Source organism: Cuculus canorus, chromosome 14 (genome assembly GCF_017976375.1).
Source record: "Cuculus canorus isolate bCucCan1 chromosome 14, bCucCan1.pri, whole genome shotgun sequence".
In the NCBI taxonomy this organism is placed as follows: domain Eukaryota; kingdom Metazoa; phylum Chordata; class Aves; order Cuculiformes; family Cuculidae; genus Cuculus; species Cuculus canorus.
Window position 1 is genome coordinate 220128 of NC_071414.1, and position 27786 is coordinate 247913.

General features: G+C 49.2%; 1 protein-coding gene across 1 annotated transcript; it reads left to right on the top strand.

Moving 5' to 3' along the window:
• Positions 1-27255, top strand: UBE2D2 (ubiquitin conjugating enzyme E2 D2). The gene is made up of 7 exons (XM_054079554.1): positions 1-141; positions 8926-8989; positions 13456-13487; positions 13579-13656; positions 13742-13847; positions 23749-23842; positions 25623-27255. Exons 1-7 carry the CDS (start codon positions 118-120, stop codon positions 25666-25668), a joined length of 444 nt encoding a protein of 147 aa, XP_053935529.1. The 5' UTR covers positions 1-117; the 3' UTR covers positions 25669-27255.
• Positions 27256-27786: the final 531 nt, after the last annotated feature.

Consider the following 27786-nt stretch of genomic DNA (forward strand, 5'->3'; position numbering starts at 1 on the left):
CTCGCTGCCCTTCCCCCCCCTTCCCCCCCCTTCCCCATCCCCTCCTCCGCCTCCGCGCTCCCACTCCTCCCCCGCCCCTCGGGAAGTAGCGCCCGCGCCCCGCCCGCCGCGCACACAATGGCGCTGAAGAGGATCCACAAGGTAGGGCCCAGGCCGGGCCCGCCCGCGGGCAGCGGGGCTGGGGGGCGCTGGCGCCGCCCCGGGGGGGGGCTGCAGCGCCGCTTGGTGCGGGGCCGCGGAGCCTCGGCGCGGGGGCAGGGGACGCCGGGACCCGGGGGGGCAGGGCCGGGGGACCCGGGGAACGGGATGGCGGGGGGAGATGGGGACACCGGGACTGAGGGGACATGCAGACTGGGACGGGGCAAAACGAGGGCTGGGATGGTGGGAAGAGGCGGGGACACCGGGGTCGGAGAAGGGACCGGGCCTGGGGGGACGTGGGGACATGGGGACCGGGGTGTGGAGGCGGACCGGGGCGGGGAAACACGAGGATTGCGGGGAGAGGAGGACTCGGGGACCGGGGTGGAGGGGGGAGCAGGGACAGGGATCGGGGCGGGGGGAAGAGGGGACACCGGTATCCGCGGGGGGAAGGACAGGGGCACCGAGAAGGGGGAACACGGGAATGGGGGCTGGGAATGGAGACCAGGCCAGGACTGGTCGGGGGGAGGGGGACGGGACGGGAAACGAGACCGAGAGGGGCTCAGAGACAGGGCCGGGAGGGGAGCGGAGACACACTGGGGCCGGCCCAGGCCCGAGCGGAGGGGACGGAGACTGAGACCGGGATGGGAGGATGGGGGGGAAATAGGACACGCGAATCCGGGTGGGGAGTACGGAGACCGAGGCCGCAGGGCCAAGGGAGCCCCTTGGTCTCAGGGGCGTTGAGGGGACACGCGTGGGGCCACCGAGGCGAAGGCTGCTGCCCGTTCTTGGGGGACATCGCGATCCTGTCCCGGTCTGAGCAGTGCGGCTTCGCTGTCCCGGGGAGGCAGCGCTGCTCCACAGCCTGAGTCATCCAGCAGGGAGAGGTGAGAGTGCCGCCTCCTCTGCGAGCCAGAGTTGCTCCGTGTCCGGGCCTTGCAGGAAAACTGAATCTTCTGTGGCTTGAAAACCGTGCTTTGTTCCATCGTCGCGGTGTCTTTTACCAGGAAAGCCCCCTCTCCTTCAGGCAGGAATTTTTATTATTTTGGTGAGTCAGGTAGGGAATTTATATCCCTTTCCTCTAAACGATGGCTGTCAGTTTGGATCCATGAGCAGGGTTCAGGTGTGGAATCTAGTCCTCCTAGAGGGTTTTGGATCTCGATGGGTGTGTGGATCTGACTCCTGTCCAGAACCAGGCGTGACTCTGCTACCCAGTATTCTGGATCAGTTTGCTGGCCCTGTTTTGTTAGCGTGGGGTTTGGCTTTTCTGTTAACGTCCCTGCTTTAATTGTAGGTAATTTCAGAGTTTTTATGAAGCCTTGTTTGTCGTACTGATCGAAGTAAAACTGCGGTGGAGAGGAACGTTGAGAGCTTGAAGGCTCATATTTGCTCATGGGATAAGTAGAGTTGGAGAGATTTGGAGTGCAGTTGTAGTGCCCTGGAGTTTCCGGCTAAGCGCGTGGTGGTGGGTTACATAAGGAAGCGCTGCTCCAGCTGATAGCGCCCGTCTGCCGTGCGGTGTCGCGCCCTTCAGCAATCCCCGGCATGCTGCCGAGCCTCTGCCACCGCCTTTGGGGCTCGCGGCTGTCGGCTGGCCTGAAAGAGCGCTTCTTCCTGGGAGTGGGTTGCGTGCTGCCCTCGGAGTGAGATGCGGTGATGAACGTGGAACAGGGCTCCGGGGCAGGGGAGCACACGTGGGTTTTGTGAGGAGGATCTGTCTTCTGTCAGGGAACTCGGGGAGCTTGAAAAGCTGCTTTGTTGTAATTCAGCATGTGCGGGAGTTCAGGATTCAGCACTCTTGGAAGGCTTGTGTTCCCAGCCAGTGCTCTTTAACAGGAGAGAAGCTGAATGAGTCTTCATTAACATTGGGTGCTTGTGGAGTGATCCTTTGTGCTGCTTTTCAGAGATAAGGAAATATAAGGGATGGTGGGGCTGCGTAAGGCCTTGGGAGTCTGTAGAGCCTTGGGAAGTGGAGTGTGGTGGCTACTGAGGAGCGGGCAGATGGTGGGGCAAAGTGTGTGAAGGAAAATAAAGCTGCTTGTCCTAGTGATCTGGATACGTTAAAAGTTGTATGGAAGTTGAGCTGCAGACGAGGAAGAAGCGCTCCTAGTTGGAGTTGCTGTGGTTGTCTCACTTCTCAAGTGGTAATCTCTAGTTGTTGACACTCCAGCTATTTTTAAACCTGAGGAGAGCGTCTGGATTATCTCGTTTTTGTTCTGGTCTCTGGGAAGAGCAGCGGTATCTCCTGTGTGGTGGCCATCCTTGTTGGGATAACACGAGGAGCGCAAATCTGACCTTTCCTGTCGTGCATTATAGCAAGAATAAAAGCCTGCGGAATGTGGATGGAGTAGAAACAGTCCAAATGGATGAAGAAGGGATAGGAAGGAGAGAGGCTTCTTAGATGTTCTTAGGGAGTGTTAACAGTCTTGCCGCATCACTGTTCAGGTCTCAGTCTTGCTCTTGTGCTTGGCAGTTTACATTTTATTCTTGACTGCAGATGATGAGGGTTTCCTCAAAGTTTCTATGTCCTTGGATAATACAGAGATGAGAACTTGCAAACGAGCAGGACATGCCAGGAGTAGCCTTCTGATCCAGCATCAGCAGTGGTACCTGAGGTGGCTTTTGGTGCATTGGGCTCTACTGGGCTGGCAGAGGGAGGAACAAGAGGATTTTGTAGCTGGGTCAGCAGGGGTGTTGGCGTGTGAGGCAGTGCAGGGACCTGCGTGGTCTGTCCCCACGCGTGTCTGGCAGCATGGTGTGTCTCGGGGTTGTTCAGAGACTGGAGCCAGGATAATGCCTGCATGGAGCAGCAGCTCTTCTTTAAACAGATGCTCTGAAAGTACTCAGACTTGAGATCTGCTCTCAGACACTGCTTGCATTCACTGCAGTCTTTCAGGCGATAGTGGTGTTGATTCTTTCCTGGGTGCTCACTGGCTCAAAGGTCTAAAACTTCAAACTCTTCTGTTGTGAGAAACCTGTGGGGTGTAAGTTGTGATGCCAGCCCAATCCTCATGGAGTGTGTGGGTAACAATGAAGTACAATCCCATCATTTTTTGCATAGGTCCCTGTTACAGAGACCATGAGTATATTTTATAAGAAGATGCCCAGGGAGCAATGCGGAGGGCTTGTAATGATGGCTTCAAAGTTTAAGCTGAAGCACTTGGGATTCCTGCCCATTCCCATTTGTGTTGCTTATCTTTAGGAAACGTGTTAGCTGTAACAGAATCCTTGGGCACTGTTTGGAGTTCTGGGAATGGGCGAGCAATAGAAGGCTGCTCACTGTCTGTTACAGGGTCCCCATGTGAGCTGCCTGATGGACCCATCAGGGAAGGGAAAGAGAAATTGAGAACTGTACTTCAACGCTGCTGGAGTAAGGCATGTTCTAACAGCAGAGGAGTGGTGGTGGCTTATGGGCCCCAAAACCAAGTAATGCTTTGCAGAACTAAGCTGTATATTCCATAGTGATGTCTTTGTTCAGCTGTGGGAGATGATGGGCTGGCCAGTAGTCTGGAGCTGCTGGCCCTCCTGAGGTGCCAAAGCATCGCTTGTGCCAGCATGAATGCTGATGCGGTGGGTGGGGTGGGATGTGATCGGGGGTTGTCAGTGTTGCTGTTAACAGAGGTATTTCCACGCTATCTGTGCTGAGCAAGTGTGATGTTATTTCCACGCTGCTGGTACTGCTCTACAGCAGCCAGTGGGAACAACTTGGTTCTTCTGTTGTGGCCTCTCGCTGTGTTTGCAGAGCTGCCAGCGCAGCCCATCTGTGTTGGATGCCTGGTGTGCTGCTAGGACTGGGCAACACTCTGTTGGCCACCTGGGCTTTGTGGCATTCGGATCCCACTCCAGGAAGTAGCTCTGTGTTGCTTTGGTGGCCTTGCTGTTCAGGCTTTAAAAGAGAATGGAAATGGAAGGTGAAAGCTACCTTAGAGCTTGTTTATAACATGGGCCGTCATTATTCCTGGATTTCGTGCAGCTCAGCCCTTCTCACACTCGCCTTCTGACTTTGCAGTTTTGAAGAAGTCAAAGTTGGTGGATCCGAGCCATATCAAGCGTTGAAAAAGCACACTCTGTCAGAGGGGAAGGATTAAAATATCTCAGAAGATTATAGTGCTTCTGTTAATAGGGGCAGTAGTTGCGGAGTGCCGATGCTCTGGAATTGCAGGGTCCCGTGGAGCAGGAGGGCAGCTGTGGGCACTCTGGGAAGCGGGCGGACGGTCCTTGAAGGACAGTCCTTCAAGCAGTGAGGCTGCTTGAAATGGGGAGCAGCGACAACCAGAATGAGTGGTAGATGTAGGCTCTTGCCCCTCGCCCTGCACAGCACCTCCAGCGACTGGGAGCCGAACAGTGGGACCTGCTGGCCTGAGGAATGTGTAGCTGGGTTGGCCCACGAGGCGCATCACAGGGAGCTGTGCTCCAGCTGCTGAAGTGAGGCAGAATGTGGTTAGTTTGGCTTTGGCCCTGGCTCTGCATTGCTCGGCACAGCCCGGCTGAGCGCTGCTCGCAGTTCATGGCGAGGTGGCTGAAAATTCCTGTTCAGAGAGAGAAATCTCAGCTTTGTAATAGCCTCTCCCCTGCCTTGTCATAGGGGCTGAGGGGTTCAGCAAAGAAACTTGCTGGAGGCAGATTAAAAGCTTGTTTCACTTACAGCAGCAACCTGAAGCATAAATTAGGCTTGTGATCAAGGTAATGATGTGGTCTCTGAGTAAATTACAGCTTGAAAACAGCTCAGACTGGATTGAGGAGGGGAGACCTCCATGCTGAAAGGGCTCTGCATGATCCTTGTTTGGAGGTGTGCATCCAGTGCTGAGGTGTTTGGGGAACGCTCCTGCATCCTGAAGTTTGGAATGGACTGTGAAGGGATTCTGGCTCTTTACTCCATTGGCTTCTTGGTGTTGCCAATTATGTTGATTTTCATTACCAAAAGCTGCGTGAGCATCAGCTTAAGCCTTAAAATGGTCCTGTCTTCTTGCCAACTTGGCCTTTGGGCAAGACACCTTGAACCTCATGTTGCTCTACACCACGCTTCCCCTTCCTTATTTTCGCTGAAGAGCTAATTAGTATTTTGACCCTTGAGGTGGGTGTGATCTGCAGCTGTGGCTCCAAGGACGTTTTGCTGTAAGGGAGGTGGTGGAAACTTTTCTGGAAGCTGGCTCTCCAGCTGCAGGCAGCTCATGGAGAGGGAGCATCCTGGGAGCTGAATAAGTCAGACTGAAACTTCATCTAAAAGCTGCTTCAGTCTTCTTCAGTTCCTAAAGCAAAACCTGCATGTGCCTGAGGATCAGAAACTGTCTGGAATGGAAAGCAGCTGTGAATTCCTTCAGGTTTTGGTTTAAGATCAGTGTGGTCACGACCAGACTCAATCATTGACCAGCGAGCCTTCCTGGATCTCGGAGGAGTATAGCAGGCCTGGCAGCTTGGTTGGATGTGAGCAGTAACGGCTGGTTTGTTGGTTATACTGTGGAATTCTTGGTGCATTCTGAGTTCCAGTTCTGTGTGAGCTCCAGAGTTGTTTGTCCTGAGTTAAAAAGCAGCTGCTTCTCAGTCTTCCTCAGCAAGGACCTTGCCCGGTCTGCTGGTGTGGTGCCGGTACCTTGGAAGCCACACAGGACCCTCAAAAGGCAAAGCAACCTCCTGGACAGATGCAGGAGCTGGTGCTGTGCTGCAGGTGTGGGTGCTCCTTTCTGTGCCTGGGTAAATGCACCCAATGTAGCTTCCATTCCTGGCTGTAAACCTGACTCTGCAGGTCTGATGAGGGAGCAGTGGAAGCCTGACCAGCACAGCATGTCAACGCCTTGAAGGAATGGTGTGGTAAAGCCATCACCCGTGCCCTGCTGAGACATCTGGCAATGCGCTGGTCGCTCTGGTGTGCAGAGGCAACTGCTGAGCTGCTGCAGCTGGGGAGGTCCAGCTTCCTCAGTGTCCGAGCTGCCGTTCCACAAAGGCTGGGAGGTTTTGTGTTGCAGGGGCTTGACGTGAGGGTTGTTGCTGAACGTTTCAAAGCGCAGGGTGCTTATGCATTGCTTTTTACATGAGGCTTTTAATCTGTGGTGCTTCAGTTTGTGAATTTATGGAGCGGATCCCAAAATGCTGCCTTAGGTGGGAGCTGTGTCCTTGAGACACGCGGTTTGTGTTTTCCCTGTACATCATCTCTTTCCAGTGAGATACTGCACATGCCTTCAGGAAACCAAATATTCCTTCTGAGTGGAACTGAAGATGGAAGACAAAGGAATAATATTTTGATGAGAAACAGGGCTGCTGCTCGCTGAACTTTATTGCCTCTGCTTCTATTGTGAGATTTCCCTCCTGGCATCATGTGAAGGTGGTGGGATGCAGGGGAAATGTTGAGGCAGCTTTGGAGCTGCAAGTTCTCCTGGTGGAACCTGCGCTCAGGCTGCAGCTGCATTGTCAGTGGTAGGTTGTAGTCTTAGATGGAAAACATCCACCATGGCAGACATGGAAAGTTGGCTCCTTCTGAGTCTGGTGTTGTTGCTGTATTTGTGCAGATACCAGGAGCGAAGGATGTGAAGTGGCAAGGAAGAGGTTTTTAGCATGGCATTAAATTGTCTTTTCCACAAGGTTGGAGTCCCAATAGCATTTGGATGTGGGCACGTTTAGAAAGAGCAGGTACACTCCTGGTTTTAAGTTTTGAAGACCGCGCTTCTGAAATTGGGCATGAATCCTCCCTCTGCAGTCTGTGGCCATGGCTAGTGGCCTCCGGGGCCAGTGAGCTCTGTGGGAGTGACTGCACCTTCCCTGGCTGCCCTTGCCCTGCTGGTGCTGGAGCAGAGCACAGCGCAGTCGGATACTCTGTAATTTTCAGACTGTTGTGCTCTGAAAACTTTTACAGTACCTGCAGTTCTCCAGGGTGGAGCAGTTTCTGCTGCTGCTTCGGGTGGTACTCAACACATTTAATGTCATGGAGTTCCAGAAGTGAGGTGAACAGCAGACATGAGGTCCACCGCTGGAGAGTGGAGCGTGTTGCTGGCCTTCATCCCAGCTGATACCAGCAGCGAGGAGGTGAGGAAGGAATCCTCATCTGTCTGAGGCTGGCTGCTTGGGATTGACCTACATAGCTGGCAGCTCTGGGGGGCTTCCCTCCTCCAGAGGGTGTCTGTAGATGCTCTCCACCTTTGGGAGGGAGGAGGCTTTTCAAAAAAGTTGGAGCTTTTAAAAAGTTGGAGCTGCCAGGAGCAAACCCAAACTTATGCATGTTCCCCAGCACTCTGGGTATGTGGAGCATAACCTCCACTGTAGCAGTTAAGGGGCTGCATCTGGACGGGAAACGCCGAGGGTCGGCATTCTTCTACTGTAAGAGAGGGTTTGGGTAATGGTGGCCTTCCAGTTTGTGGGAAATAGAAGCTGTAACTCCTAGAGATTCATGTATTCAAGAGCTGCAATTGTGCTTGTAAATAACAGAAGGTTGTTAAGCAACAAGCTTTTTCTGTTAGTGTAGTTGGCTGGTCTTGATGGTTGTCTTTCAATGTTTTGTCTGTCCAGAGGTTTAGATAAGTCTGGTATCTGGAACTCGCCTGTGGGGGTTGCTGGTGACCCTGGCAGACAGTGGTGGGAAGCAGAAGGCGCAGTGGGCCCTGGACTCCATGAAGGCATCTCCTGATTGCTGAGTTTAGTTGTCCTTCTCACGGTCCTGCTGTTGATGTTTAGTGTCCTGGACAGAGCTAGCACAGAAGGAAGTTAATCTGTTGGGCCGTGCATGCAAAGCCGGTCAGCAGCTGAGCCAGGAATAGCAGGCACGGTTTGACTTCACATTTTGCTTGTATTTGCACTTCCCACACACCTTTCCCCCTTCCTGAGCTCATTGCTGCTGTGCGTTCCTGTTGAGAGTGAACTCTTCTGGTTGGGGCTGCAGTGTTGGGAAATGTATGGAATCGCTCAGCCCATGCAGCCAGAGCAGCTGGGAATCATCACGAGATTCCTTCTGGGGGAAATGTGACTGGTGCAGACACTGAGAAAGTGAGGATTTCTGTTCTGTAGGTGTGGGCCTGGCATTTTTTTCCCTGTAACCACTTCTGCTCACTGATGCACCCAGAGAAGAACCAGCCACAGCTCACTGGGGCTTTGTGTACAGCAAAAAGGCTCCTGCGGGCTTGGGGTGACAAACAGGATCACTGTGGCTGAAGCAGCTGAGGATAAAATAAGGGCAATACTGGAAGTTGTGGGATTGAGGTCATCTTCCCTCTGTGAGGGCTGGAGATAGTGGAATGTGTGATACATAATCTAGAACACAGCCATAGCGCTGGGATTTCTTTAGCTGTGTTCTCATGAAGCCAGTGATAAGACTCCATGATTTGATGAAGATCTCTGTGACTTAACAGAGCATGGAAACGTGGAGAGGAGGCTGCTCTGTGTGCTAGGTGTTCCCTGGATTTGAGGCGCAGCTTTGCTCTCTGGTCTCCTGGCTTTTGGTTCAGTGCTGTTACCATGCCTTTGGTTTCAGTGTGAGCCTTTTGTCTGTGAGCGTGAACGTCAGCTGCAGTGCTGGCAGCAGCCTCTTTAGCAGTGCTGTGGTGGGATTTGGAGTGATATTATTAGGAGGAATTTCTTTACTGTAAGGGTTGTCAGGCACTGGCAGAGGCTGCCCTGGGAGGTGGTTGAGTCCCCATCCCTGGAGGTGTTCAAAAGACAAGTAAATGTTGTACTTGGGGACATGGTCTGGTGGCAGACTTAGCAGGGCTGGATTGATGGTTGGACTTGATGATCCTAAAGGTCTTTTCCAACTGAAACCATTCCGTAATTCTATGTGAAATGATCTAACCTGTTCCTGTTTTCCAGGAGTTGAATGACCTGGCACGTGACCCTCCAGCGCAGTGTTCCGCAGGGCCTGTTGGGGATGACAGTAAGTACGCTGCCACCTGCAAACCCTTGTCATCTCTGCTGCTTCCTTCTAAACCAGGGTGTCCGTTTCCTCCGCAAGAGCCCTGCTGTTGTTTCTGGTTACTCCACGAACTCAGCTTACGTTTATTGTCCATCTCTATCCCTTAACACCTTCTGTGTGTGTCACTGGAGATCTCAGCCGCTCCCATTGCACGGACTGGGTACCGGTGTGCTGAGGGCACTTTAAGTTACACTGGTCACAGTGACCATTGTGATGTTCTTAGGGGTTGTTGTCTGCAGAAGTTAGAGACGTCAGGAACTCTGTGGCCAAACCAGCAAACGGCTTCTCATGGCTTTCTGAGCTCCTGCTGCCTAAGTCACGCACAGTGTGAGCACGTGCTCCTGTGGTGGTGGGACAGTCGCCTCCTCACCCCAGGCACCACTGTGGCATGGTCAGGATAGCCAAGTTTTACACAGGGGTCTGAACACTGAGTTTTGCAAGAGGGATGCATGTAGTCCTTGAAATAAGGGATTAAAATGTGAGTGGAAAGAAACTGGTAAGTTAAAGCTTAAATCATGAAGTAACATTAGATTGCTTTTATAAACGTCATTGGTTACCACTGCCAGATGAATTGTGGGAACACTGGAAGCATCGGTTATTCTTGAATCTGGTTTGTGCTGTTGTGTTACGGAGCATAACAAAGCGTAAAGACTGGGAAACAGGTTTGGCTCTTAATATTTTGGCAAGATTTCACTCAATTTAGAATATGACATGTTGGTGCTCAGTAAGCAAAACCAGAATGTTGGAACCCTGCTATCGTGGCTACTTTGGTGCTTGGACATGGCTGCTTGGAGAGATGGGAAGTGCCAGTGGAGCATACTTTAAGTGCACGGTACTGTTAAGTTTAGAAACTGCTCAGATCACTTGGCCCTGCACAGCCTGGTTCGTTCCATGCGAGGCCTGGTGTGATCTTTCTGGCCTATGTGTCAGCTGGTCATCTTTCCAGTGCCAAGCTGTTAACCTGGAGAGTAATTTGGAGTTGTCATTATGTCCTTTTTGGAGCTGGAGGAGTTCTCCAAGAGCAGGAATCCAGCAGTTGTTCTTTGAAAGTCTGCCCTGAATTTTTGTGTCTGACACTGTTTTGCAGTAAGATCGCTGTTGTCTTGCACAGGTGGTTTTACCTAGAAAGGAGGGCAAGAAGCATTGTGTGACTTTATTGAATGGTGTTTATACTGATGCTCCTTTCTCTTAGTTATAGGTGATGTTCCCAGCCTGCTTTGATCAGCTGGGAATAAGGGAACTCAAGCTTTGTGGTGGGTTTATGTGAGAGGCCTTCAGACCGCAGTGGGTTTGCTTTGCAGTGTCCTCCACATTAAGTGGGATTTTACACTTCCAGGAGAGGTGCTCATTTTGGAGCAGCATTGGACTCGTGGTCACAGCTCTTTTGAGGAGGATCAGTGGGGTGTTCGCAAAAAGTCCACTTGTGAGTGTTCATTACAGCTTAATACACTGACATTTAATGTATAAACTGATGGAGGTGAGACAGTGCGTTTGCACTCATGGAGCTCTGCTGTGTGGAAAGGCTGTGCGAGAACACTTTGGAGCTGCGACTGGGGCGCCCTTTAAACAGCCTGCATCAAAGTAGTTGACAAATACAGCATCCAGGCTTGAGAGAGTAGGGAACCCCTGTCTGTGTGCTAAGAACTCTGCGCTTGGGTTCTAAAAGGAAAAAATGGGCTGCCGAGATCTGTCAGAATTGTTTCTGAGCTACTCGGAAGGGCTGAGGTGTACAGGAACTTGCCCATTCCTGGAGAAATGTCAGACTAGATGGAAAAAAAGCGTGTGAAACCTGAGACTTGAAAACACTGAAATAAGTGGAGAAGTTGCTGTTCAGCAGTGCTTCCAAGCAAGGGAGCTGCAGGTGGCGCTGAGGGTTTTGGCAGCAGTGTTGGACTGCTTCTGGCTGCTTCACAGCTCATTTCTGCCTTCAAAAAGTATTATAAAGCAGCAGGTAGTTTCATGGAAGAGAAATCACTAAAATAAGAGCAGGTCTGATGCTTCTTTACAATTTGCAAGTGTGATGTGTGCTGTGATAAACCACTGCCTGGTTTCCAAAGGTATCAGAGGTGACAGGGATCCTTTGGTGGAGGAGGTGGTAATGTAAGTAGGTAAAAGCCTGCAATGGAAAGTTACTGCTGAACACAGAAAGCTTTAAAGGGGTTAAATTCTGCCCCTTGTGCCATGTTTCTGAGACTTCCACTGCAGAGAGCATCGCTTTGGGTGTATGGGAGTGGACAGCAGTGGCAGCAACAGGAAGGTGCCTTCTCATAGAGCCCTGTATTCCAGCTCTGCCCTGTCTGCCTTGTGAGAACGGCATTTCTCAGAGTTCAGGACATGCTGTGCCTCCAGAGTGGTGTCTGGTGCCAGTCCAGCCTCTGTAAATTGTCCCAGTGATAAACTGCTCGTTCCTGCAGTTCAGACTTTAGGAGCTCTTTCTGGCTTATGAACTGTAGGATTTTTCTCTTGTGGTAAGGTCGTTTTACCCTCTTTTGCCCACCTCTGGCCTTTTTTTGGGAAGGTGCTTGGGCCTGGATGGCACTAGGATACTTCTGGAGTGCTGTGCAGTGGCTTCCAAACATGTGGCTGTGCTCAGCTACTGTAAGTCAACAGCCCCTTGTTTTGTAAATAACTCTTTGAATGGCTGATTTCAAAGTGCAAAATCAACTGAAATGAGCTCTGCACAGCAACTCCATCTTTGAGTTCATCAAACCTGTCTTTGATGCTGTGAGAACCTAAAGCTTGGGGTTAAAAAAGTTTTTCCCTTGTGTTTGGGGTGGGAATAGGGGGAAAAGCCAACCAAACCAATGTTTCTGCTTGCAGAATGTTGAGATTTGCTGTGAAAGTGATTTTCCTTCTGGTTCCTTGTTGGGTTTGAGACAGTAGTTGGTTTTATCGGCTTCTCTTTTCAGTGTGCAGAGGTGTGCCGGATGGTGTCCAGTGCAGCTGCAGTGAATCTTGTTTCTGCGTGTTTTTTTCTGTTGTTAGCTGTGCTCTTCACCACTGGGTTTCTGCTGTCTCTTTGTCCTCTTGTCTCAGGTTTCCGGCTGTCCCACTACAGGTGATACAGACTCCCAGGAACCTGTGTGAACCTTTTAAAGTAGTTGAATGCTGTGTATGAGCACGTGAGCCTGACTTCCTGCCTCAACACCAAGTGCAGAGTTTCTCAACAGGAGGGCTGGCATTACCGCCTGCAATTGCCTGTGTACCAGCCCTGCCACTCTTAACCAAACGTTGCTCTCTGCTTCCCTTGGCAGGGCTCTTCCCACTCTCCTTTTTTCCTTTCCTTGTATGAGATCATTCCCAGTGTAGTGCCTGTACCATACATAATTAAAAACTGGTCAGGCTGGATTAGAACACGTAGTGTGACGCTGGGCTCGAATTCCTGGGCACGGGCAGTCTGGGAAGCTGTAGACACTAGTTGCAAATGGAGTACAGAGCTGCTGGTGGCTCCAGCTTCTGCATCTTGAAGACTCATCTTCTGGAGTCATCTGTGCAGCTCCCTGGTGGAAGCTGCGGTGTAGCTGACCTCCGTGTGGGGTGAAACTCCCAATGGTACCAGTGCAGAAATGATGCATTGAGCTCATGCTCTTCATGCAAGCTGGTGTTGGAGCTTCTGGAGAACGCAGGGACCCTAAGAATGTCCTACTGTCCCTCGACCAGAGGCTGTGACTGATTTTCTCATGTTCTGCAGCTCAGACGAATCCTACCCAAGCCGTCTGTGTTAGAGTAGTATGTGCTCTAGGACAGATGCAGGTCTGTCAGACTTAAGTTTTCTCCATTTAGTCTCAGTTTAATCAGCATGCCCTGGTCCTGGGTGCTGAGCAGGCAGTCATTCTTATGTTCCTTGTAAAGCTTGCATTGTTTTCTGTTGCTTTAATGAACTCTTAAGGTGTTTGTGAAGACGGGTTGAACATTCAGTGAAGGCAATGCTGGCTCAGGCTACATCTGTCTGTAAGGAATATGCAGAGCTGAGGCTTCCTCTCTGTTAGCAGGGGATCTATGCAGGAGATCTCTCACTGCAGAGTGGTGTGGGTTCGTACTGTTGCAGTGCTGGAACTCGCCCGAGGGCAGCACAGTCACTGGAATCTCGCCTTTGCTTCAGGTGCTTCATGGGAAACAGCAAAATTGAAATCGCATATGTGCCGGCTCTGAAATTTTGACTGTAACTGCCTGGCTTTCTCTTGTGAAGAGATTTTTTTCACAGGGCGCAATGTGTGTGTGGTATTGTGGTGATCCCAACAGATGAACCGAGCGAGTGTGGAGTCCTGACTACTTCTGTCTGTCTCTGTTAGCTCTCTGGCTTGCTTCCCTGCAGCCTTTCTGAAGGCTTTGTTTTTAAAATAGCCTTTTCTGTGTTGCTTTGTCTGGAAGCAAGTAGTTCATGCCTTGAGCTGCTCCAAACTGAATTAAGTCTTTTTCTCTTTCAGTGTTCCACTGGCAAGCGACAATAATGGGACCAGTAAGTATGAGAGAACTGATGTTCGTAGCTCGTTGTAACCAGTCATCTTGTAACAGCTCCTCAAACTGCAATGGTTCTTTTTGGTTAACAGAATGACAGTCCCTACCAAGGTGGAGTATTTTTCTTGACAATTCACTTCCCAACAGATTATCCCTTCAAACCACCTAAGGTGAGTGCCTGGTACCGTAAACTGATGTACCCTATGGTGTAACACACATGTATGAGCCCACACTGACCTCTTCCTTCTTCCGCAGGTTGCATTTACAACAAGAATCTATCATCCAAATATTAACAGTAATGGCAGCATTTGTCTTGATATCCTACGATCACAGTGGTCCCCAGCACTAACTATTTCAAAAGGTACCTCCAACGCTTCTTTACTTTCACTGTGCTGACGTGAGTGACTGGGTTGCATGTAGAGTGTAAAAACTGCTGTGTTCCCTCTGTTGGCTGTTCCTGCGGTCACTGCCTCCGTCCTGTGACACAGTCGAGCTCACAGCCAATTAGGGAGCTCAGGGTGCTCTGGACAACTTTCCCTGTGCCATAGGGAGACTGTTTGGCTTTGCCACTGAGTCAGACAAGTCTCATTATGCTGAGTATGTAGTCTTACCACCTCTCCTCAGAGCTTGAATGCTGAACTAACGAAGTTAAACCTGCTACAGGGCAATGAAAGGCATCCGTTTTCAAAACGTACACCAAGTGAAACCCCGAGGGAACAGCTATGTGGCCTTGAAAAACATTGATCCTGCTCATGTTCTTTGTCATCTTAAAACAGTTCCTTTTTCCAAGGAACTTCACAACTTGGTTATTTTTATAAGAAATCTTTCAGAAATGTAGCATACTATAACATGTTCTAAAACTTGCATGTGGTCCCTGTGAGCTGTGTCAGCTGGTGAGGCTAGAATCTGTCCTTTGTGTCACAGAGCTGTGTTTGTTTTATTTAATGCAAATAAGAGGCTGGAAACACCTTGAGAGGAGGCTCAGGGCTCAATTGTACTGATTTTTGTGGCTATTGGAAGTGTAGACCTTGCCACGGCAGTTGAGGATGTTTTTGGTCTCCTCTATGCATGGACCATGTCCTGACCATTCCTCTTTTGTAGCTTCATGCTGGTTTTGTAATTAAGTGCTGCAGATTCTTGGTGTCTTCCACATTGTGTCCCAGCTCTGAGGCTCTCCGTTCCCATTATTCTTCCCTCCAACTACGTGTGGTGTCCTTGGACACCCTTCTAGTTCAGACCCTCCCTTGTACATTGGAACTGTCTTCTTTTACTGAACCCACGCAAATTCCTAAGCCTTTGTCCAGCAAAAGGCTTCTGCTTTTGTAGAAAAAGATGGAAAGGCAAAACAATATCTTATCTCTTTGAGAGAAGGGACTCTGCTGGTGCATGGAGCTGCAAGTCTCCAATGTGAGTGGAAAGAACTGAAGAAATGGTGTCGGTCAAGGGAAAAAGAGGGTCATGGTGAGGCAGCTTTCCTTGCGAGTGCTTTCAGCCAAGCACTAAGTTGGTACCAAGTACTGATGTCTGTGGTGTTTGAATAGCTCTGTAACTGGCTAGGAATGCTGTAGCTGGAGAATGTGCAATGCGGGGGTCTTATTTGTTTTAGTCCTGCAGTGCCTGTGTTGGCGGTGGAGTGATAGACAACACATCTCAAAATACTGGAGGAGGAACTGGAGATGGGGCAGTTAGAAACCAATGGGGCAAGGATTGAAGAGAGGAAAGGCTGTCCATGCCTGCCTGTTAATGGCTGTCAGCTTTAATTGCTCACAAAATACATCTTAACAGTGACTTTACAAGCCAGCTACAGTTTTGATGTGCTCTGAACGTCTCCATCTCCTGCTTTCTGCCTTGAATTTTTTTTTTTCTCTTTCTTGTCATCTTTATGCTGAATCCTTGTGACTGAGCCATCGGATCAGCATGTTGCCCATCTCCCTCTCCAAGTGTGCTCCCTGGGGCTGAGTATCTCTTGCTGGTCCCTTCTCCCTCATTGCAGGGGCACAAACTCTTCTTCATGTCAGCAGTGAGAAAGCAGCCTTATCTGAGATCATTTCATGAAGGAGTTGGAAGGAGCAAAAGAAATTCCTATGGGTGACTTCACAGAAATTCAGAATCCTTCTCTCAGGAATAATAGGGATGTCCTGTCAGAAAATAGATCTCAGCTGAATAAGAGGCAAGTGTGGATACTTAAAAGAAGCATTCCCATCTTGAACAAGTATAAATAAATTACCCAAAGGCAACGTCAGCCACTTAAGGTGGAAATGTTGTTTTTAGTCAGTTTAGAACTGTATCCTTGCAGACTTCGGGGCTGTTCCAGCTCTTCAGTAACTCTTTGTAGCCTTATGGAAGAACAAACACGTTGCTAGTAGGGAAAACTGTTGGGTTTGGTTGTTTGAAGTGAATAACAAGACTTAGATTACTCGGCATGAAGCTCCCATCCCTCCCAAAGCAGGAATTCAGTGTTTGTAGTGTGTATTGCTTAGAACAAGTCTGGAACTGTGGTGCCCTTTAAGGGAGGACACCGTTGGGACCGAGCTGGTTGAGTTTAAAATGTGTAAGCAGTTAACTAGAACATAACCATACAAAAATGTACTTTACTGACAGAGAAATCTGAGAAAGCTGGAAATGGTTCTTCTGGGAGACAGCATGTCCCACCTCCTGAGGTATCCAGTAGAGAATGCTGTCAGCAGTCACATGGGCTGAACATTACCTTGGAATTCGAGTGTATGACCCGCAAGGGGGAAGACGAAAGGGTACTTAGTGACTCCCTTTTTATCTGTAGTGCCACTTTCTAGGTGAAAAGACTATGAAAAATCCTACCAGTGCCACCTAGTCGTCCCAGTTCAGTGGTGAAGGTGAGGTGGGCTCCTCCCCAGGGGTGGCTGATTGCTCCAGGAGGCACTGGAGTATCCAGCTAGGGAGCTGGCTGCTGCCCTCTTTGCTGGATAAGGCAGTGAAGGCCTGCGTGTGTGGGCTCTTGGAGTGGTTTTGTTTGAGACTTCTGAGTAAATAAGGAAGCTTCTCTCTGTAAGCAACTCGATAGAGCGATCTCATCTCCGTTAGCAGGGGTGACCAACATCTCTGGTTTTGTTTGGTCTTTCTAAGTGTTTGTCCCTCCTGGGCCTGGTAAGGGGTTCTGCGGAACAGGGAGAACAGCGCTGTGTGTCTGGGTAGAAGAATGAACTTGCTCGTATGGGTAACTCTGAAGGAAGTGTTCCTTAGAGTGCATCTCGTGGGATGAATCCTCTCCAAATGCGGTCTTAAACACACCTGGGTGGGTAACTTAAACTCTAAAGCTTAGGCTTAAATTAAAAACATCATCTGCATAAATAAGAGTCCCTGTTGCGTTAAACAGGAGGGTAAGGTTGTCGAGCGTGATTGTGCTCTTCTTGGCCATTTTGGGAAAAATGCCACTTTCTCCTGAATTTGGTGGGTGCATGTGCAGGAGTTAATGCTAAATTGCAGTGCCTCTCTGGTAAAAGTCAGGGGAACTTGCTCCGTCATGTCCACACTTCTCTCCACTGTGTTTGTTGGAAGATCTTGCCTGGTGCACAGCCAGGAGGAGCTTCACTCTATTTCATCCGGGAGTTCAGCTCCCACTGTTCATACTCTCCCATTCCCAGTGCGGTGGGAATCTTCTGTAGTGCTGCTCTTGCAGGTGTTGAGGTATCACTTTGCTGAGACATCCTGTGTGGGAATTCCCAAGTATCCAGCAACCTCAATGAAGTTCACCAGGGGGTGCAGGGATAGGACAAGGGGTAACAGTTTAAGCTGAAAGAGGGGAGACTGATATGAGGTCTTAGGGAGAAATGTTTTCCTGTGGGGAGGCCCTGGCCCAGGTTGCCCAGAGAAGTAGTGGCTGCCCCATCCCTGGAGGTGTTCAAGGGCTTGGTGCAACCTGATCCAGTGGGAGGTGTCCCTGCCGTTTCAGGGTGTTGGAACTGGATAGGCTTTGAGATCCCTTCCAACCCAAACCATTTTATGATTCTAACTTGGATCTTCACAGACTGGGTCTCAAAATCAGAAAGTTGGTTTCTGCTCATCCTCTTGGCTTTTAATTTTCCTGCTGTAGTGCTTACCCAGATGTCTGGGAGATGTAACTGTCACATAGCGTGGATCTGTCTCTCTGTGTGTGCCAAGTTAGGGTCTTATTGGAAACTTTTAGTCTGGCACATCCAACTCTTCTTCAAATTTACTGTAGCTGCTTGTGTAACTTCCTAGGTATTGCCCTTGCTGCAAAGGCAGCTGCACTAGGACTGTTGCTGAACAGCTGGGGGAGATGATCCTTCCCCTCTGCTTGGCGCTGGTGAAGCCACAGCTGGAGCATTGTGTCTGTGCTGAGCTCTCCAGAACAAGAGAGACAGAGGTACTGGAGAGTGTGGAGAAGTCATGAATGTGTTGAAGGGATTCCCGTTACGAGGACAGGCCGAGGACCGTTCATCTCCATTATGCTAGTGGAGATGTTCTGTAATCTCCAGAGTACCGGGCTGAATTACACCTGAGCTGACAAACGTGGTTACTTCTGTATACAGGAGCTTGGCTGGAGGAGCTGGATCAAAGACTACGGCATCTGTTGGAGCTGGTGGATGGGGCTCCGGGAGGATGGCAAACTGCTCGTGGAAGGAGCTCATGGGCATCATGTTGGCTGTTCACCCTGGGGCAGAGCAGACAGGAGGGGCTTCTTCCCTTACTGTGATCTCCTAATACTGTTGTGGTGTGTGCGAGAGCAGATACTGCCCTCTTTGATCTGACAGCTCCGTGTGTCAGCGTGCAGGATTTGTGCTGGTGATCTCGGGATGCTGTATGGCTTCAGGCAGGACACACAGTGGAGCGAGTGCCACCCTTCTGTCCTGGCAAGTGGGTGAAGGAACAGTCTTATGGCCTTCTTGTACTTCACTAAAGGTTTGGTTGGCACAGTCATCATGCCAGCTTGGAGCCAGACCTGTCATTTGTGGGTGGGGACTGCACTGGGGTCTGGGACCTTTTGCCCCACACAGGAGTTGAGTGTATGGGAGTAACTTCTTTTTTTAGAAGGCAACTGATCTGTTCCCTTTGGGCTACTGATACAGCGATGTTCACTTTGCTTTGAAGATAAAAGTTAGGATAGCAAGAACCATCGAGGAGAGAGCTGAGGCTTTCACTCATCATCTGGCTTTGACCAAAGCTGTTTTGTGCCCAAGAAAACCCTCTGCCCATAGATAACTCAGACTGGCTCTTCAGAGGGCAGCCCCTACCCAAACTGCTGCTGAACCAGAACACAGCCAGGTGAGATGGTTTTTCTGGGTAGCTCATACTTGATATTTGCTTTTTATCTCCCTGCTGTGATTCAGCTGGAGATTCCGTTCCTTCTCAGTCGCCTCTCATTATCCTGAAGTGTCCCATGAGTGCTTTATTGAAGCGAGTTCTGTTTACAATACCCACTGGCCTTCACTGGTCTGGGGTTACCCTGCTTGAAGGGGCAGCTGACAGTGATGTGTGTCAGACCCATTCAAGCTGTGCAAACAGGGATTTGAGTTCTGAATTTGAAGATGATTTCTGTGTTGAGGAAGTGGAGATCACCACCAGCTCCTTAGGGCAGATTCCTGGAAGTCTGTGCCTTACATGTCACGTCTTGGGCATCACTTCTGGATTAACTGGGGTCCTTGTCTCAGTGCAGGGCGATGGGGCAGCGCTAACGCTCGCCTGTCTGGTGCTAAAGAAACCAGAAGGGGTAACTTTTAGGTCCTGCGTCATGCCCTAACAAGGCTGAAATTATTTCAGTGGTGGCCTTGGCTGTTGAGCTTCTCTAGAGATTGGTGTAGTCCAAATGAGTTGAGGACTTGCCTGGAGTCCTGCATTCAGTTCTGGAGTGCTCAGCACAGGAAGGACATGGATTTGTTGGAGCAAGTCCAGAGGAGGCCACAAAGATGATCAAGGACTGGAGCACCCCCTGTATGAGGACAGTTTGAGAGAGTTGGGGTTGTTCAGCCTGGAGAAAAGAAGGCTGTGGGGAAACCTGGGAGCTGCAAGAAGGGGGTGGCCAGGAAAGCTGGGGAGGGGCTCTTCATCAGGTAGTACATGGACAGGACGGGGGGGGAACGGTTTTGAGCTGGAAGAGGGGAGACTGAGATGAGATCTTAGGGAGAAATGTTATGCTTTGAGGGTGGGGAGGCCCTGGCCCAGGTTGCCCAGAGCAGTGGTGGCTGCCCCATGTTTGAACCTGGCATTAAAAGCCAGGTTGGATGGGGCTTGGAGCAACCTGATCCAGTGGGAGGTGTCCCTGCCCATAATAGGGGTTTAGAACTGGATGGGCTTTAAGGTTCCTTCCAACTGAAACCATTTCATGACTCTATTCTGTGGCATGTCTCGGATTTGTGTGGGCCTGGAGGTGTTCCATCAAATCCATGGAGAGCTGACTTCATGGATTGTCTTGATGAATGACTGAACCGATCCGTAGCAGAAGAAGCTCAGCCATGGAGTTCACATATTGAATCTGCATCTCCCCACATATTCGGTCAGCTGTGGCAGAGGCAGAAGGATGAAGTTGCTCCTCGGCAATGACAGGCTACTCTTGGTTATGTGAGAGCAGAGGAGCCTGAGAAGATGAGTCGATCTTGCAGCAACGAGCTGGAGCCGAGCTTGCTGACAAGCTGTGAGTGGCGTGATTCTCTGCAGAGAGGGAAGATCATCCTTACACTTCGGAGCGCTACGTACTGAGTGAAGGGAAGTTTCCTGGTGGAAACTGGTATCAGAGTTGTGCTAACAGATCTTATTTTGCATTGAAAAGTGCATTGCTGGAGCGTTCTTAATGTTAAGCATTAAGTGACGATTCTGCTTGATGTGAATGTGCTTATGTTGCTGCCCTGTGGGGAGCCAAGCAGGTTACTCTCTAGAAGCACTTTGTTGGTAGTCTTCCTGCATGATTAGCTTGGCTCTCCCACTTCCTTGGCTGTTGTGAAGTCCTTGGTCTGTGCTAGTCCCTAGCAGTAGGAAGCCCACTCAAGGATAAGCTGTTTTCCTTGTCCACAGTTGAAGGATTGCAGTTGGAGTACGTTAAATAGGCGGCGTGGTTGGTGAGTTAAAGCAAAGCTGAAGCAAAACCAGTTTTTTAATGAAATGGTGCTTGAAAACGTCAGTGAGTGAGGTTACTCAATGTTTGGTGCAACCTGGATGCTCTGACAGCTAAGAATGAAAAGATGAGCAGTAACTCGGTATCAGGACCCTTTGATCAATGCAAAGTGAAATTTATTCATTTGACTTTAACTGACAGAAATCCAGCTTTCAGTACTGAGGATTGTGCCCTCCTGCTACTGGATTTCCTCCAGTGAAAGGCTGGAGTGGAGTTGTTGGATCGTTCCAACAACTTGTGGAACAGCTTCACCTGTGGCCATGCAAGAGGAGGACCGGGTATAAAACAGTGTCACCTACCCACCTTGTGTACTTACTCAGCCTGATTCCATGGTTGCAAAAGTTGATTCTTATCAACTCTTTTGATTGTGTCCTGCCAATCTGGTGGTTGTTTGACTGGTAAATGTCCAGGTTTGCTGTGAGCTTGTTGCAGTGATACCTGGCTGCAGAAGGTGATGATCTGATGAGTCTGTTCTGCAGTGGGGGTCTGATCTGATGCATCACAGAACTCCTACACGTAATTGATGTTTTTAAGAATTGCTTCCTCTTTTCCCTTGTTCTCAGCTCCTTAAACTCTGAAGAGGCACCTTTTCCAAGAGGTTTTTAGTAGTGCTGTTGGTCTGAAACCTGTGGGTCTTCACACCTGTGCAGTGTTCTGGTGGAAAACCTCCACAGAGAACCTTCCTGACCTTATTCTGGACAGAGCTAGGTGCAGCAGGCTGTTAAGATAACCCCGCTTAGGTACAAATGTGCTTCCTGCCAAGGCTGTACAGGTAAAATGAGAAAGACGTGAGGTGCCCAAGGAGGAGTTCTCACACAGTGCTGTGGGTGCTGGGGCATGGGTCTGGGGAAGGCAGTCAGAGAGGAGTGGACATGCCGATAGCTTGGTTCTGCTGGTGCAGGGTGAGCCATCTTATCAGAATCCTTGGTTATTAAAGGTATGTGGTGAGATAAGACTTGAGGGAGTGGTTCTAATTGCTGAACAGAAAAGCTTGGATGGGATATCCTGTAGCTTACATTCCCTTCCTCTGTCAGATGTTACCTGTTTTACTGATCCCACCAGCGGAAGGAGCTTCATTGGCCAGAGCAGTGGAGCCTGGCAAACGCAGCAAAATGAGCTACAGGAAGACAGTGGGAGAAATGACTGTGTCGAGGCTAAGCTGGGCGTAAGGTGGCGGAGAGATTCCTGTTCCTGAATGCATAATGTGAACATGGATTCTTGGTGCTCTCATTGTTGAGCAAGCAGCTCAGCTCAGACCTAGTGAAGCCTTTGTCCTGCTTTGAAAATTTTCTCCTGTTTACATGGATACAGGCCAAAGTGGCCAGCAGCCTCCTGGCTTGGATTAGCCATGGGGTGGCCAGCAGGAGTAGGGAAGGGTTCGTTGCCCTGGACTCAGTGCTGGTGAGGCTGTACTTCGAATCCTGGGTTCAGCTTTGGGCCTCTCACTCCAAGAAAGATAATGGGGTGCTGGAGCGCATCCGGAAAAGGGGAATGGAGCTGGGTAAGGGTCTGGAGCTTAGGGGTTCTGGAGGCAGCTGAGGAACTGGGGACTGTTTAGCCTGGAGAAGAGGAGGCTGAGGGGAGACCTCATTGCTCTGCGCAGCTCCTGGAATGGAGGTTGTGAGGTGGGTGCTGGTCTCTGCTCCCAGGTAACAAGTGATAGGATGAGCGGAAATGGCTTCAAGGGAAGGTTTAGATTGGACATTGAGAAAATTACTTCACAGAAAGGGTTGTCAAGCACTGACAGTGGATGCCCAGGGAAAGGGTTTAGTCTCCATCCTTGGGTGGATTTTAAAGCTGTGTGGATGTGGTGCTTAGGGGCATAGTTTAGTGGTGGGCTTGGTGGTGTGAGGTTAAGGGTTGGACTCGGTGGTCGCAAGGGTCTTTTCCAGCCTAAATGATTATGATTCCATGAATATCAGGCCCATTCTTCCCTCTTGTCTGTCACTGTTCTTTGTTTTGCCATCTCTGCTCTAAACTTTGCCATCTCTGCTCTAAACTATCTTAAAACCCCACCCCACACACACTGAGCATAGGGAACGTGTGCTGCTCTCGTTTTCTGGCTACTGCCTTTTGTCATGGTGTCTCTGCCTCCCTCTCCATGCCACAAGGGCAGCCAGTGGAAGTTTGGACAGGTTTGTGTTTAGTGCCTTCAAACTTTGAGCAGCTGCACATCCGATTGCTTGGAGGACGCACTGTGCTGCTGCTGGTGATGGGACATAGCAGTGTTTGGATGAAGTGAGCTGAGAGGCAGACACGCACGGGTGTTTGGCATTTTTTGGGGGGGGAAGACATCTCTGACGTGCTTCATGGTGTCCCCCCAATACGCTTTGCGTACAACTCCCTGCTTGCTCATCTCTTCTACTTCAGGGTGAACATTGGAATGTGCACGTGCTGTTTGTAGCTTGGCAGGCAGTCTCGTGATCCGAGTGTGGGTGAAGGCTGGCACCACACTTGAGTGGCATCATACGAGCGGGACGCGGCTTTGGGGATATAACAATGTGTGTGTACAGAAGTGGTGGTGCACAGGGCTTGGTGATGGGTATGAGCACAGTAACCTCTGCTTTCCTGATTCAGTTTGAGAACTATTGTACAATTAATCCATCTCAGCCTACTTTGTGCTCAGAAAATTGGATAAAGCCTCTTAATTCCTTGCAAGACAGCATTGTTTTTAAATAATTAAGTGTCTGTAAGCGCTTGTGCGTCCTTGGTTTCACTTGGGTCTGTCTGCTGCCTGACTTCTGATTAGTGCCTCTGCAGGTCATTGACAGTGAGGGTGTGTGGCTGGTTCGGGGAAAAGCTGAATTCCAATTCCCAAAGCAAGGATGCTTTCGCAGAAGACTTTCAGGTCCGGTTTGGGATAGAACACATCTGCCTTGCGCTTTAGGGCTGTTACAGGTATCCCTGTTCTGAGAGGTTCCCAGGTGTAGTGGGGATATTGAAAAACTTGGGGTCATGTGAAGTTGTGTGGTTAAATGGTGAGGAATTCTGTTAGAAATGACTTTGCTGAAGCCTGTGGGATCACTGCTGCTCGGTGTTCTTAAAAGGATGCCAGTGCTCATGGCTGGACTCGGGGGAGAGTGGCGGGCTTGCTTTACAGATGCCTTTGGCTGCACTCAAACTCTAATCTGGTCTCTCTTTTTTTTTCTCTTCCCAGTACTTTTGTCCATCTGTTCTCTGTTGTGTGATCCCAATCCAGATGATCCTTTAGTGCCTGAGATTGCACGGATCTACAAAACAGATAGAGAAAAGTGAGTATGGAAGTCAAACCCCATGAAATGTTCTTGAAAGAGCAGAATCTGCACTTAAATAGTAATGGGGAACTGCTCCTTGGAGAAGAGGGTCAACTTCTGCTTGCCTTTTCCACTTTAACTGGGCCTTTTTAGACACTTTTCATGTGATCTGTAGTATAGCTGCCGTAATGGTGCTGCTTTGCTGTGGGAAGCAGGACCATAAGCAGCAGAAGTGATGGAAGGTCCTTTGCTTATGAGGTATTACTACTGCATTTTCATTCCCCATGATGGTCTTTCATTAGTGGTGTAGCTGCTAATTACAGGTTTGCCTAATGTAATGGAAAAGGGAAGTAAGCAATGCAAACTTGTTTGTCGAGCTCTTGAGCAGATTCTAGGAGCCGTACTGTCTGCTTTAGCTTTCTGTAACCAGCAGAGGGAGGACACGTTACTCTGGTGGGAGAATGGTTCCATGCAGTCGGTGAGGGAATCATGCAAGAAACGGAATAACCAGAACGCCGTTCCACCTTCATCTCACAGCACAAGGGAAGGACAAGTGGGGTAGATTTGAGGTAAAAGGGTTCCCAAGCCTCTATGAAAGCAGACAGCAAGGATGGAGACACCTCTAGCGCTTGTTAAAAGCACCGACTTAATGACTGTTATAAACGCTTTTCTGCCTTCCAGATGACACTAGTGTTAATTTCTGAAGCTGCATGGTCAGCTAATGAGAATGAAATAGGAAGGGGAAAATGGTTTGCGACCTTGCTTGCTCTGGTGTTTGAAAAGTGACGTTAGAGGAGTTCATGTGGCCCATTTTACTGAGCTGTGAGAGCAGCAGCACATATTGTGAGATGCACCCAACAGCGGCTGATGGCGCTTAACATGTGCAGGGCTGTTGTCTGGGTTTTCCAAAAGCAGGGAAGCAAATTTGTACTTCAGCACAACTGAATTTCTTCAGTGGTCCCAGAACAGGGAGGTGACAAATGCTCTCACCTTCATGAGTGGGTTGTCAGGCTCTTTAAGCTCAATCCTAGCACAGGAACCCAGCCCACATCCATAACCAGGGAAGGTCTTGTTGTGAGCATCAGATACATTTCCTACGGATTCTGTGGATTGAGCATCTTGCCTCTTGTTCACAGAAATGGGCTTTGGTCAGGGCTGGTGGGCTGTTTGACAAGCTGAGCTTCCTCTAGTCGTGACTCTGGCTGTTGAGGGTGTTTGGGAGCCAAAGCTGCAGGTGGCTTGGGAAAAGGAGATCTTTTTGCCTTCCAAATAAAACTCTTGGTGGACAAGTTGTGTCCTGGTAGTCATTGGAATGGCCAGATGGGACGTGTGGCATGAAACAAACCTGTTGGGGTTTGGTGGCCGATGGACACTGGACACTAGGCTTAACTTCCCATGGGGAGAAAAGTAGAGGGAAAGGGGAACAGAAATGTATTTTTTCTAGAATGCCACAAGTAAAACTGTCAGGAACAGCTTCCCCAGGGCTGCAGCAGCTACTAGGGGCTGGGGAGACATAGGTAAAGACTCTCTGGGAATGCTTCCCCTCAGCCCTGCACTGACACTTCTGTTACAAAGGCCTTGCATTCCCCTTGCAAATAGAAGTAGTCACTTCTTCTGCGTGGAGTTTTGTGGCCTTTCTTGTTTCTCTTGGTTGCCCAATGCTTCTGTTTGCATTTGAATGTTATGGATTTTTAATGCTGCTGGAGAATGCGAGTTTATGCCATGTGTAGACTGAACTGCTGGAGTGGAAGCACTGTTTGGATGTTATCCTAAGTAAATCCTCTTTTTATACATGCAGGTACAACAGAATAGCTCGGGAATGGACTCAGAAGTATGCGATGTAATTACAGAAATTATTGGATAACCTCTACAAATAAAGATAGGGGAACTCTGAAAGAGAAAGTCCTTTTGATTTCCATTTGACTGCTTTCTATGAGCCCACGCCTCATCTTCCCCTGTGCACATGTTTACCTGATACAGCAGTGCTGCGTGTTGTACATACTTGGAACAACAAACTAGAAATACTGTATTTCCCCGTACCAACATTGACTCCTAGCAGAGAAGTGTGTGTGTGAAAAGCTGGTTCTTCAGTCATAACTTTGTGAGCCTAAAAGCATTCCTTGCCAATTTAAATTGGGAAATAAAATGTGAATGGGTGAATTATGGTGGATTTTTAGGGGCAGTGGGTGCCGATCCATGAAGGGTTTTAAGTTGGAATCCTTTTAAACTCATAACAGTTATGAAAAGCAAGGTGAAGAACTTGAAGCTGTTTCTATATTCGTATTATTCTGAAGGACCTGCACCCTAGGTAAATGTAATGAGCAATGAGAGAAGCTGTACCCACATCCTGTGTTAAGGTCTGAGTTTCACCGGTCAGCATTTAAATGGATTGGAGCTATTAGTGCATCAAGTGACGTTGATTTGTTTCAACTCTCTCCCCTCCTTCATACTTCTTTTGGTTTGTATGTGGTTTCTCAGTTAATACATAGCTAATAGCTCTTATTTTTCTTAGGTTTTTTAACTGCTTAGGTCTTTCTGGATGTAAGGGTAAAAATCCATTTGACAGAAAACTTGTGTATATTTAAAGACCCAACTGCTCCCCTGGAGCTTGTACGTTCAAGAATGATTAATCTGTGTAATAAACTGATTACTACAGTCATTACATATAACTTTGTGTGAATAGGCTTTTAATTTTCAGAGCAGTTTGTTACAGGATAAAACTGATGGTGGATCAAACTCAAACTTTTGCATTCATGAGCGGTTGCGTTCGGAAGCGATGAAGCAGTTTGGGTCACGCCACACCAGGCTGTGCGCCCCATCAGGACAAACGTAAGCCGGAAGCACTTAGATGAAATCAGGCTGTGTAGTGTGCCAGGAATCTGACTGTTAAACCAAATAAGCGGTTCACTAAATGCGAGTCGGAGTGACATTTGACAAAGCCTAACGGTATTATTCCCACTTGCATGGGACCTAACACAATGCATATGTACTGTAGGTAAGTGAAACCTTCTGTAACTCAATGGATGTAAAAGGGTAAAAAAAGACAAAAACCTACCAAACACATCAGCACAAACTTTCATAAAATGTGGCTTTTACATAATTACTTTGCACTAAACATTTGCAGATGTTCATACAGTTTTAATTGTACTTGTATGTGTCTTTTTTGAACAAAGTCTTCACTTGAATCTAGTGACAAATGTAGTTTGAACCTTTTCTTTGTATACAAGTGTATTTGCCAGCATCGTTGGTGTGAAATAGGTGAGTCTGCAAGTTTATCTCCTCTAGTAGAATTGTAAACAAAGCCATTGACTAAGAAGGAGCGGCTGTCGCCTCCAGCCCTCCAGCCACAGGGGTCTGTCCCATCCATTTTCAAATGCATCTTTACACTCTTGCACAAATGAGGAATAAATGTCCACTGCTTTTGGTCTAAATCTGTTCCTCTTGTCTCCTCTCTCGCTGTCCTCGTGTTCACACTGCAGGGTGTGGATGGTGTCAGTGTTTCTTGAAGTCCTTGCAGCTGGTGAAGTTGGGCTGTGTGTCCATCTCCAGCAGGCACGAGGGCTGCTGCTCCTGAGCTTTAGTGGGGAAGAAACAGAGCGTGTGACTCTGTTATCTGGCTGAGTGACCCCACAGGGCTGAGCTACCAGGGAGGGGAGATCCGTGATGTGCAGGGTATTGGCTCCTCTGACTCTTGGTGCTTGGGTTATTGCACAGGATGTTGGTTTCCCTGGTTGGGAAAACAGTGGCCTGATACCCGAGTGTGGCCCTGGGTAGAACTTCTGTTGTCCAGACTCAGTAGCTGCTGGCATCTCATGGGTTTGTATTTGCCTTCTCCACATCTGGCATCATCTTTTACTGAACGGTTGGAACACATGGGCTGGTGTTTCTGATGGATCCTCCATGACCAAGGGGGAGAGGACGTGCATCAGCGGGGTCAGCATGTACTGCCTTTCAGAGAAAGG

Coding starts and splice junctions, on each gene's coding strand:
- UBE2D2 (XM_054079554.1), top strand. CDS start 118: ATGGCGCTGAAGAGGATCCACAAG. Junction 142..8,925: donor CGCTGAAGAGGATCCACAAG/GTAGGGCCCAGG, acceptor CCTGTTTTCCAG/GAGTTGAATGACCTGGCACG. Junction 23,843..25,622: donor TACAAAACAGATAGAGAAAA/GTGAGTATGGAA, acceptor TTATACATGCAG/GTACAACAGAATAGCTCGGG.